Source organism: Sinocyclocheilus grahami, unplaced genomic scaffold (assembly GCF_001515645.1).
Source record: "Sinocyclocheilus grahami isolate Dianchi unplaced genomic scaffold, SAMN03320097.WGS_v1.1 scaffold601.1, whole genome shotgun sequence".
In the NCBI taxonomy this organism is placed as follows: Eukaryota; Metazoa; Chordata; class Actinopteri; order Cypriniformes; family Cyprinidae; genus Sinocyclocheilus; species Sinocyclocheilus grahami.
This window is the reverse complement of record NW_015505780.1, coordinates 347907-361392: the sequence shown is the minus strand read 5'-3', so window position 1 is coordinate 361392 and position 13486 is coordinate 347907. Positions and strand designations below refer to the sequence as shown.

Here is a 13486-nt window from a genome sequence, read left to right as displayed (position 1 = left end):
TGTGTGTGTGAGTGTGTGTGTGTGTGTGTGAGTGTGTGTGTGTGTGTGTGTGTGTGTGTGTAAGAGAGTGTGTGTGTCTATTTTGTACTTTTGATGTTTTAGAGTGTCACCTCTTCCTTGGTGTCTGTTTTTACTGCATTGTGGCTGAATTATTGATTTTATTTCACGCATTTGCAAAAACATGCTTTGTGTTACAGTCACACTAGTTCATATATGTGTCTATTTTGCACTCTTGATATTTTAAAGTGTCACCCCTTCATTGCGGTGCACTTTTTTTTCCTGCACTGTGAATGCTTTGTAGATTATACACACAATTATTTTTGTGTATTTTCCCATTAATTTCCAATGGCTTCTTGACCGTGAACAACACAAGTGTGACTTTTTTTTTTACACCATTTAGCTTTTTCGAATCAAGTCCATGATTATTTTTATTTTATTTATTTATTCATCTTTTGTGGTCACATAGCGACTGCCATAAAAATCATTGAGTTTCGTACCCTTCCGATGAAGTAGCGATTTTTAAAAATCCAAAACATTTTTTTCGCTCTAAAATGACCGAACAGCAGCTGAGGGTTATGTGCACTACAGAAGCAGTGCAATGTACTTCACACATAATAAGCGAAATCATGTAGGACCTTTCGACCTTCTGCCACAGTTATCAATCAATAGCATTGTCTCATGTTCGTTAATTATGCGCCTAATTAGTTTAGTCTCATGGATCAGACTGTATGGCTCTGCTGGTTTGTGCATCACTGTGTCAGCAGCACACGCTCTGTGAAGGGGCGTGGCCGCGTCGCCGGCTGGACGCTGATTGGCCGCCGCGCCTGTCAATCATCGCTGAGGTTACGCCCCGACATCCGGGCAGATTATGAAGCAGCAGCTTCAGCATCATCTCTGGCAGACTCATCTGGATGGATACATGGCATCAACGTGGCGCCCAATGTCTCTTGCGTTATTTTCTTTTGTTTTCCTGCAGATATCCTCGTCTTATGAGCAGCTGTCTGCCTTTGTGGAAGGAAGGTGAGTGGATTATTTTGAAAGAAGCCAGAGACGTGGTCTTTTAGGTGTCCTGTTTATTGAAATGGTGAAACCGGGAGAAACAAAGACTATATATACACTGACTGTACATCTATGCATTTATTAAACGCTGATGAACTGGTGTGACAGAGACAAACTAGTGCCTCCTTTGTCCACCCTTCAGGGCTCTTGCAGTGAAACACAAGAGAAAATCCATCGGCATCAGTTTACAGGCAAATCCATATTTGCTACTAAAACTGGAGGCAGAGATGTGTGTTGGATAAGATGAGAGGATAAGAGGATGCAGGAATGATCAGCATCACTGAAGGAATGTCAGGAGCATCTGTTTGAGCTTCAGGCTGAGATAATAATATGAATGAAATATTCCTTTTTTTTATTTAATTCTGATTCATGTACCATTTATTGTTGGGCTGAGCATCACACAGACCTATCATTTGTAGATTCACGCTGCAGGATCGCATTATGAATCATTTATTTATTATATAAATGAGCCTGAGGCCTGTTTATTATTAATAATTGATCCCACTAATGAATGATTAACTTTTTGTGTGAATGAGTTTGTTGATTTTGTCTTGTTTATAGATAGACAGGTAGATTTTATTAGAATTTTATTAAGATCATCAGAATTTACAATAGACAATACCATAAAATTACACTAAAACATGCACAACATACACATTATACTCGCAATAAAAACTAGTTGAGGGTGCAAAAACAGAAATGTTGAATTTTTTTAAATAATATATTATTTAAATGTACAATTAATCATAAAAAAAAAACTTTTTTGAGCATGCAATTATAAATTCAGGTGTTTCAACAAGATGGCAGATTGCCATTTCATCTTTATCCACCAGATGGTGCCTAAGGCATTAATATTTTATTTAATTTTTTTATTTTATATTTTATTTTATATTTTTCCAGAAAACCTCAATATTTAATTTGACACACTTAAGTGTTGTAAAAATGCTGAAAGATGTATAAGTAAATAAACACATAGGCTAGTGAATAAACACGGAAAACAAACCAGCAAAAAATGCAAATTTTGCCATTTTTTATTTTATTTTATTTTATCCAGAAAACCTCAAAATATATTTCACTTGGCACACTAATGTATTGTAAAAATGCTGAAAGAAATATAAGTAAATAAACACAGAAAAAAACAGCAAAAAATGAAAATTTTGCCGTCTTCTTTTATTTTCTAGAAAACCTGAGTATCTAGTTCTCGACACACTTATGCACTGTACAAAAATTGAAAGAATAAGTAAATAAACATGTAAATAAATCAGCACAATAAAAAGCAAATGTGTTCCCCTAAAATAAAAATAATGGTGCAAATTGCTAGTAAATACATTTCACAATTAATTACAAATAAACAGCAAATAACATGAAAAACTAAAATAGCATTTTCTTGTAAAGCATACTCAAATAATTGTATTTTTTAAATACTTTACAGTGAATGCAACTCTTGGTATTGTTTTCTAAGCAGTAGGCGTTTTATTATGGGCACATACGTCGAGTTTCTCTGCAGTCTACTTCATATTGCAGTTTGTATAAAACACAGCTCTAATTGGCAGCATATTGCTTCGTAGGAGCTGAAAGCGTGTAGCGTGTCTCCACTTGCACAGATGGAGTTTTACTACATGCAGGCCAGTCCAGGCTTTAGCTGTGTATTAACAGATTTGATTTGGTGAAGCATCTAGATGCCGGCAGAACTTAAAAAGACACTCTAATCTGAAATACGCTGCATGCGTTTCGAAGCGGTCAGCAGATTTCATTGATTATATAAATGTGCCGACTGTGGCCCTTCACACTGGCCCACATGTTCAGATACAGCGCTGAACGGATGAGCCACTGCCGAAGCAGACAGAAGGAGGGATTTGTGTTTCTTTTAAGCTTTCCTTCTCTATCTGGCTAGACTTTATTCGCTCAGGTTGTTGTTTTGAATGGTGCCATGCAGGTCAAGTTTTGCTTGATGCAGACTCTCTGTTTTGCTAAATATAGTTATGCAACAATAACAGAACACAAAGCCTCCCACATCTCCCTCGTGGGCTTCTGTTCATTTGACGCAGCCGTCCGAGAGAGCGAATTATTGATGCCGTTTATGAGAAAATCAGAAGAAATGTCACAGGTCTGCTGTTGTTACAGGGCAGGTAAACAAACAACACCTCCTGCATGGACAAGGGCAGATCCGCACTCACAGGGTCACTCTATCTGCTGCGCTGAGGTGATAAATCATCTTTAGATTGGCTTGAAGATGCACAGCAACAACAAATACATGCTTTTAGTATAGAAGAGCAGTGGTTAAAGTTCTTAAATGCAAGTGTGTTGACGGTATTTGTGGCATGCTAACTTTGACATGTTTGCCTGCAAAAAATATTTTAAGAATCATTTTTAGTGTTATTTTAGAATCACTGAGATACTATTATAGTAATTTTGTTTTTCAGGTTTAGTATTAGTATCATGTTAAACCAAATTAAAATGAAAAATGTTGGCAACTGGCTGAAATAAAAAGTATTTTAATTTATTTCAGTTACAGTATTTTATTTCTAGTAACAAAAATGTTTTATGGTTTTAGTTTCAGTTTTAGATTTAGTTAACTATAGCAAAAACAATTAAAAAATGTGTTGCTATAAATGCATTTTACATTGCAAGAAATTAAATACACAATATTTGCAGTTTAATATTGCAATTTTTTATATTTAAACATTATATGATATATACAGACAAAACCAAAAATGAATTACTAAAACTAAAACCATTTTTGTTACTTGAAAAAAGTAAACATTAACTAATATAAATTAAAACATATAAATACTGTTTATTTCAGCTAATTGCCAACATTTTAATTGCCTGAATTTTATTTATCTCATTTAGTTGCCAAAGCAACATTTTTCATTTTAATTTAGTTTAACTTGGTGTACTAAAATAGCTAAAACTGAAATAAAATTGATAAAAACTATATAGACAAAAAACTGTAACACCTAAGAATTACAAAAACACACAACAAAATTACTCAAATAAAACTGAAAAGGAAAATACGTATAAAAATTATTCAAAATATTAATAAAAACGAATAGTATTTCATAGATACTAAAATAACACTGATATAACAGTATAGTATGTTGTATATATAAAAGACTATTAATCAGTGTAATTTTAGTTTTATTTATTTACTATTATAGTTTTTATTAAAATTTTGAATGAACTAAAGTTTATCAATTTTATGAGTTTTTTCAAGTCTATTAGTTTAACTTCATTTTATATTTATATTTGATTTGACTTCACCTTAATTTCAGTTAATAAAATGATTTTAGTAGTTTTAGTGTTAGTTCACAATAACAACACTGCTATGAATTTAAAAAGAACTACTTTTCTGCATTTTCGGAAGAAAATGTGAGTGGTTGCTATGCAGTTGCTAAGGTGTTAAAGCAGCAGGACGAGTTAACGCTGAAGCACTAGCACTAGTGACTGATGCTTGACTCTGAAAACACTATTAATTCTTCACACACACCGTAGATTGTTTATATGCACAGTTAATCAATCCAAACAGAGCTGTGGCTCACGCTAAAGAAAACATTCATTTATTTGTGTTATATATTTATATATGAGTCTTCTGCTTCATCTTTCATCCTTGCTAACCAAAGACATCTTCACGTCTTACTTTGATCCCTGACCGACATTATGTGCCAGCGCCGGTCAGACTGAGCCATAATCAGGTCTGAGAACGAGGTTAAGCCCATTTCAGCAGCATTACCCAGTGATTAAACAGTTAAACTGTTCATCTTTCAGTAATCCCTCTACTGTTGAAGAAATCACAAGAACGTGCAGCAGAAAAATCACACATCAGATCTCAATCATTTCTCCTAGACAGCAACAGGTTAAAAGAAGTGCAAATTGAGACGTCTCCTGCTTCTCAGATGTTTCTCCTGAGAAAAAAGACCCTGCATGGGAATCTCACCTGTGTTTCTGAACAGATCTTAAAGGAACAGTTCATGCAAAAAGTTACAATTTGCTGATAATGTGCTCACCCTCAGGCCATCAGAGTTGTAGATGAGTTTGTTTCTTCATCAGATCTGGAGAAATTTAGCATCACTTGCTCAGCAATGGATGCTCTGCAGTGAATGGGTGCCGTCAGAATGAGAGTCCAAACAGCTGATAAAAACATCACAATAATCCACACCACTCCAGTCCATCAGTTAATGTCTTGAGAAGCCAAAAGCTGCGTGTTTGTAAGAAACAAATCCATCATTAAGCCATTTTAACTTCAAACCATTGCTTCTGGTTAAAATACGAGTCCATAATCCATAAAAACGTTAGATGGCCTGAGGGTGAGCACATTATTAGCAGATTTTATATTTTTGGGTGAAATATTCCTTTAACAACATCTCAAACCTTTTTAAAGATATCTCAATACGATTTCAACATGAACTTGAGCATTTCTCATCTTATTCTCATCAAATAATCCGAGCTGCTCTCCATATCGATTTGGTGTGGATTATTGTGATGTTTTTATCAGCTGTTTGGACTCTCATTCTGACGGCACCCATTCACTGCAGAGCATCCATTGCTGAGCAAGTGATGCAATGCTACATTTCTCCAAATCTGATGAAGAAACAAACTCATGTACATCTTAGATGGCCTGAGGGTGAGCACATTATTAGCAGATTTTATATTTTTGGGTGAAATATTCCTTTAACAACATCTCAAACCTTTTTAAAGATATCTCAATACGATTTCAACATGAACTTGAGCATTTCTCATCTTATTCTCATCAAATAATCCGAGCTGCTCTCCATATCGATTTTAAATCTCTTGCTACATGTTAACGGACTCATTTGTGTGTATATTTATTTCTCCTGCGGCTTTTCAGGAGAACCGTCTGAAGCAAAGCTAATACTTAAAGGAAGCAAAACTGAGAAATATCCTGCGGGAACAAAAGCAAAGTGACTTGAAAGCGAGTTGGTCTCACTTCACGGATGGTGACGTTCCAGCAGTGACTCACAGCATCAAAGCCTCCTGTATCTCATTCATATTCATAACGCGTGAAGATCCGATCTGCAGCTGAGACTGGATGATTGTATCCAACTATAAAAATGATTTCAGTTGTTTATGAAGGTATTTATCTGATTAATAATGCACTCATTAAATTCTCCTACTTACAGCTCAGATGATGCACCATCCCAAGACATCAGAATTCAACAAAGTAAGTTATTTTGATGATATCTTCAATTGTTTTTGCAACCCTGTACATCCATATATAGGCTATCATATTTAATACACACATTTCTAAGACCTTTAAATAATCAACATAATCAAAACTTTGCTACAAAATCTATTCCACGCCTTCTGTCGTCTGATTGATAGTTTAGACTTTTTTTATCCAGTAAAAGCTCTTTTTGTCTAATTGTACAAACGTCCAGCTTCAGCTCGAGCTTCACGAGTCAAATCTTGACTGATTTTTCTCAAGTAAAGGTCAGAATAACGTCAGTAATATCTCCAGATGAACACTTACTGGACTGAAGCAGCTCAGCTTTACTTGATTCTCCATCAATCATGTTTTAGAGTCTCAAATCTGATCCTCAGGATCTTTTGAGGAGCGTTTGTTTATTCATCTCTCAATCATCACTGTTTTGCATTGCATTATATGTTTTGATCATCAGAGTAGGCATTTAAATCTCATCTTACTAAGACATATTACTGGAGATATAGAGTGTCAACTGATATTTATATTATTTTATTTAAGTATCTGCCATACTGTTATAAAGAACAAATTGCATTTTTTTTTTGTAACAAATTATACTACTGTCTAAAAGTTTGGGGTCAGTACATTTGAAAGAAATTAATACTTTTATTCAGAAAGCATGCTTTAAATCAATAAAAAGTGAAGTGGTAAAGACTACTGTTAGAAAAGATTTCTATTTTGAATAAATGCTGCCTCAGGATCTTTTGAGGAGCGTTTGTTTATTCATCTCTCAATCATCACTGTTTTGCATTGCATTATATGTTTTGATCATCAGACTAGGCATTTAAATCTCATCTTACTAAGACATATTATTGGAGATAAAGAGTGTCAACTGATATTTATATCATTTTATTTAAGTATCTGCCATACTGTTATAAAGAACAAATTGCATTTTTTTTTGTAACAATGTATACTACTGTCTAAAAGTTTGGGGTCAGTACATTTGAAAGAAATAATACTTTTATTCAGAAAGCATGTTTTAAATCAATAAAAAGTGAAGTGGTAAAGACTACTGTTAGAAAAGATTTCTAATTTGAATAAATGCTGTTCTGTTTAACTTTTTATTCATCAAAGAATCCTGAAAAGTGTATCACAGGTTCCAAAAAATAAAAATAAAATCAAGCAGCACAAGTGTTAGAATTAGAATTAGATCATTGATTTCTGAAGGATCATGTGACACTGAAGACTGGAGTAATGATGCTGAAAATACAGCTTTGATCACAGGAATAAATTACAGTTTAACAGATATTCACATAGAAAACTGTTATTTTAAATGGCAATAATATTTCACAATATTACTGTATTTTCTGTATTTTTGATCAAATAAATGCAGCATTGATGAGCAGAAGAGACTTCTCTTAAAGAAAAACATTAAAAATGTTAATGATCCCAAACTTTCGAATGGCGTGTGTGTGTGTGTGTGTGTGTGTGTATTAATTTAGTATATATAATTTAGTAAAATGGCAATAATATTTCACAATATTACTGTATTTTCTGTATTTTTTATCAAATAAATGCAGCATTGATGAGCAGAAGAGACTTCTCTTAAAGAAAAACATAAAAAATGTTAATGATCCCAAACTTTCGAATGGCGTGTGTGTGTGTGTGTGTGTGTGTGTGTGTATTAATTTAGTATATATAAGTTCACTCAAATTCTTGAATCGATTTTGCTTGACAATCCTCATAAGGCTGCGGTTCTCTTGGTTGGTTGTGCATCTTTTTCTTCCACACTTTTTCCTTCCACTCAACTTTCTGTTAACATGGTTGGATACAGCACTCTGTGAACAGCCAGCTTCTTTGGCAATGAATGTTTGTGGCTTACCCTCCTTGTGAAGCGTGTCAATGAATGTCTTCTGGACAACTGTCAGATCAGCAGTCTTCCCCATGATTGTGTAGCCTAGTGAACCAAACTGAGAGACCATTTTGAAGCCTCAGGAAATCATTTCAGGTGTTTTGAGTTGATTAGCTGATTGGCATGTCACCATATTCTAATTTGTTGAGATAGTGAATTGGTGGGTTTTTGTTAAATGTGAGCCAAAATCATCACAATTAAAATTACTTCAGTCTGTGTGCATTGAATTTATTTAATACACAAGTTTCACAATTTGAGTTGAATTACTGAAATAAATTAACTTTTCCACGACATTCTAATTTATTGAGATGCACCTGTATATAATATAAAATAATATAAAATCTAAAAATGATTTGTATGTGTGTATATATATATATATAGACACACACACATACACAGAGTTCTTAATAAACGTGCTTATTTGCATGTTTGATTGAATAAATATGATATAAATATAAATATTTCTAAGTGTTTTAGCAGATTTAGTAATGAAACGAGTCTCTGGTCACCTGATGTCGGTGTTGTTGTGCAGATGGGGTGGACGCTGACGGCTCGGTGTTTGCGGCTGAAGCGCTGCAGGTGAGACGAGCCGAGCCAATGTGACCTTGTGCCGCTGCTGGGGTGCAGATTTCCCTCCAAACGTCCAAAGCAGATGAATTTAATCCTTGACAGACTGCATGGTCTTTGGAAAAACAGATTACAGACATGCTACATTTTTAATCAGGAATTTCACTCTGATTTAGGATACGTTACGGTGCCCCAAAAGTCTCTAATTCCCTTTCCAAATATGATTTCTGTGAACTGTTATTAAGTTTATTTCACAGCATAGGGGAGAACAAGGCTACTTGTCACATGCATTTTCATAAATGCCCACTTGGGGGAGCTGTCAGACTTTTATTGCGGCATATTGTTTTTGAATTGAACTGAATTACAATTCACTGTATATTGGCCAGAACATCTGGTTTACATGTTAGTTTGATATGTTACAGTTTAAATCTGTGGATTATTATAGGTTTAGATTTAAAATCTTATGCTCTTTAATAACAGATTATATTGTGACAACTTACCCCATAGGTATGACAGCTAGCCTTACATACACTACTGTTGAAAGAAATGTATACTTTTACTTAGCAAGGATGCATTAAATTGATCAAAAGTGACAGTAAATATATTTATAATGTTACAAAAGATTTCTATTTCAAATAAATGCTGTTCTTTTGAACTTCATATTCATTAAAGTATGCTGAAAAACTAAATTTATCACAGTTTCCACAAAAACATGAAGCGGCACAACTGTTTTCAACATTATAATAATCGGAAATGTTTCTTAAGCAGCAAATCAGCATATTAGAATGATTTCTGAAGATCATGTGACACTGAAGACTGGAGTAATGATGCTGAAAATACAGCTTTGATCACAGGAATAAATTACAGTTTAACAGATATTCACATAGAAAACTGTTATTTTAAATGGCGATAATATTTCACAATATTACTGTATTTTCTGTATTTTTTATCAAATAAATGCAGCATTGATGAGCAGAAGAGACTTCTCTTAAAGAAAAACATTAAAAATGTTAATGATCCCAAACTTTCGAATGGCGTGTGTGTGTGTGTGTGTGTGTGTGTATTAATTTAGTATATATAATTTAGTACACACACTAAATTATATATACTAAATTAATTTATATATATATATAGACACACACACATACACAGAGTTCTTAATAAACGTGCTTATTTGCATGTTTGATTGAATAAATATGATATAAATATAAATATTTCTAAGTGTTTTAGCAGATTTAGTAATGAAACGAGTCTCTGGTCACCTGATGTCGGTGTTGTTGTGCAGATGGGGTGGACGCTGACGGCTCGGTGTTTGCGGCTGAAGCGCTGCAGGTGAGACGAGCCGAGCCAATGTGACCTTGTGCCGCTGCTGGGGTGCAGATTTCCCTCCAAACGTCCAAAGCAGATGAATTTAATCCTTGACAGACTGCATGGTCTTTGGAAAAACAGATTACAGACATGCTACATTTTTAATCAGGAATTTCACTCTGATTTAGGATACGTTACGGTGCCCCAAAAGTCTCTAATTCCCTTTCCAAATATGATTTCTGTGAACTGTTATTAAGTTTATTTCACAGCATAGGGGAGAACAAGGCTACTTGTCACATGCATTTTCATAAATGCCCACTTGGGGGAGCTGTCAGACTTTTATTGCGGCATATTGTTTTTGAATTGAACTGAATTACAATTCACTGTATATTGGCCAGAACATCTGGTTTACATGTTAGTTTGATATGTTACAGTTTAAATCTGTGGATTATTATAGGTTTAGATTTAAAAGCTTATGCTCTTTAATAACAGATTATATTGTGACAACTTACCCCATAGGTATGACAGCTAGCCTTACATACACTACTGTTGAAAGAAATGTATACTTTTACTTAGCAAGGATGCATTAAATTGATCAAAAGTGACAGTAAATATATTTATAATGTTACAAAAGATTTCTATTTCAAATAAATGCTGTTCTTTTGAACTTCATATTCATTAAAGTATGCTGAAAAACTAAATTTATCACAGTTTCCACAAAAACATGAAGCGGCACAACTGTTTTCAACATTATAATAATCGGAAATGTTTCTTAAGCAGCAAATCAGCATATTAGAATGATTTCTGAAGATCATGTGACACTGAAGACTGGAGGAATGATGCTGAAAATACAGCTTTGATCACAGAAATAAATTACATTTTACAATCTACTGTCATAGAAAACAGTTATTTTAAATTATAAAAATATGTCACAATTGTATAGTTTTTTCTGTATTTTTAATCAGAAAAATGCAGCCTTGTTGAGCAGAAAAGACTTCTTTCAAAAACATTTAAAAGGTCTTACAAACCCCAAACCTGGATGTGTGTTGTCACAATAATTTGTACATATTATTAAATTCTACACATAATTAGACCATAATACCGACCTCAAACGTTTGAACGATAGTGTATGTTGCTTATACTACTGTGATTTGCTCTGGTTTCAGCCGTACGGATGGCAGCTTCACGTTCCTCCACGCAGGAAGCTGCTTCAGTCTCCGGGAATGTTGCTGTACTCTCCTCTGAGTGTTTCGTACAACGGCAAGACCTGCATCCTCTTCAGAGCCCGCAAACTAGCCATCAGGTACAGGAATCACAGTTTAGTGGACCTCACAGAGAGAACCTTCAGCCCAGACGCACCGGTGGACACCAAAGGTTCCTTCTGCAGCAAAGACAAAGCCATGTGAGTTCAGCTGCAAACATAAATGTCGGTTTTTTCACCAGTGAATCTCACAAGAATAGGTCCGGATTGCATTTCACCCCAAAATAAAATGTAAAAAACATTATATTATTATTATTTTATATCATTATAATATAATATATTATATTATCTTCTGCTTAATGTCACAATGCACTTTTGCTTTTGGAGTGAAATATTATCTGGACATGCTCTGATGTCTTTTCCATACATAAATGATCAAAGCCTGGCCCAGCTAAAAACTACCTCAGCCTGGTTTAAGATGCTTTATTTAGAAGGAAAATTTTGAATTTACACGTTTGACTTGATGGATATTTAATAATATTGTGACATATTTCGTTATTCTCCAGACTCAATCTACGTTTTGGCGATGTGGAAGATCTAAGAGGCCTCTCCATCAGGTCATTTCTTATTTATTTATTTATTTTTTATATTTTTCATATAAATTATTTTTTATATTTTTATTTATTTTAATTGATAAATATATATATAATTATAAATATAATGTTTTATATTTTTATGATTATATTTTCTAAAAATATATAAAAATAATAAATATATATATAAAAAAATTATAATAAATATTAATTTATATATATATATATATATATATATATATAAACTGATGCTGTAAACCACTACAGTGCAGTGATTTTACATTTTAGTGATATGACAAAAGACACCAATGTTCAATAATTAATGATGTTTTTTATTTTAATATTTACATCCTATAAAACATTATAAAGAGGTTTTCATTAATAATAATACTGTAGCCTGTCCCAAACAGCTTTGGAATTTAACGGAATAACATTTAAATGTATTCAAACCTCTTTATAATGTTTTATAGAATGTTAATGGTTACCATTTGTATCAAATTTCATATCAAATTAAAAATTGATTTAACATTTATTTAAAAATCTGTCGTCACAGATGTGTTTCATTAGTTCATGTTCAGTGTCTTCAAATTTAGTTGATCTAATTTTTTTGTGTATGCTAGTAAAACAATCGATTTGCATTACTCATCTGAGAGCAGGCATTCTTTTTAGGGCTTTGCAGAGAGATAAAGACGTGCTTATTTCCACAGGCTACAGATGTCAAACACGTTCTACGAGTCTGCGGGACAGAACTGGTTCACTCTGGATAACGTGTACATCCATTACAACTGGACATACGAGGCCACGTTCAATGCTACAGATGTGTACGCGCCCTCCACCAACTCCTATCACTGCCAGCACGTCAGCAGCCTGCAGAAGTACGACACGCTGCTGGTGCCCAGCGCCAACACCGACCACGCCGCACACTGGCACATAACCTTCACCGACTTCCAGGTTGGCAGGCAACTCTTTCCCTCCATCCTCCACTGATAAGCGCCTCATACCGGAGTTGTAGCATCTTGTGCTGTATTTTTAGCCTCTGGTGGGTGTAATGTGGTTACACAAGCTTGTGGTTTGGCATGAGAGCAGCGTCTTTTTAAAAAGCTCACAGTCCAGAGTGTGTGGAAGAACACGAGGAGTTTGGGTGAAATGAAATGCTTTTTAATTTGGATTATAGAAAACGAATTATTCTGCTTTGCCTGGAAGCCTGGAACATCACTGACCATTTCTACAAGATAGAGAAGTAGAAAATACTTTATCAAGTAGAAAAACAGATTAGATAGACATACAGACGGATGGATGGACAGAACGAACGGATGAATGTACGATAGATAGAAAGATAGAATGACAGATAGATAGATAGATAGACAGACAGACAGATAGATAGATAGATAGATAGATAGATAGATAGATAGACAAATGGATGAACAGAATGAACGATAGATAGATAGACAGACAGACAGACAGTTATAGATAGATAGATAGACAGCTAGATAGATAGATAGATAGATAGATAGATAGATAGATAGATAGATAGATAGATAGACAAATGGACAGATGGACAGAATGAACGATAGACAGACAGACAGACAGACATACAGATAGATAGATAGATAGATAGATAGATAGATAGATAGACAGGTAGATAGATAGATAGATAGATAGATAGATAGATAGATAGATAGATA

The 13486-nt window shown here is 34.1% G+C and overlaps 1 protein-coding gene across 1 annotated transcript in view; it reads left to right on the top strand.

Annotated features, from left to right (window-relative positions):
* Nucleotides 1–880: 880 nt before the first annotated feature.
* LOC107557415 (V-type proton ATPase subunit S1-like protein) overlaps nt 881–13486 on the top strand; it is a 14222-nt gene continuing 1616 nt past the window's right edge. The window contains exons 1-6 of the mRNA XM_016240828.1: nt 881–1020; nt 6201–6241; nt 8665–8711; nt 11174–11409; nt 11775–11825; nt 12509–12752. Coding sequence (XP_016096314.1) covers nt 920–1020; nt 6201–6241; nt 8665–8711; nt 11174–11409; nt 11775–11825; nt 12509–12752 — 720 coding nt within the window. The 5' untranslated portion in view covers nt 881–919. The remainder of the gene's footprint in view (nt 1021–6200; nt 6242–8664; nt 8712–11173; nt 11410–11774; nt 11826–12508; nt 12753–13486) is intronic.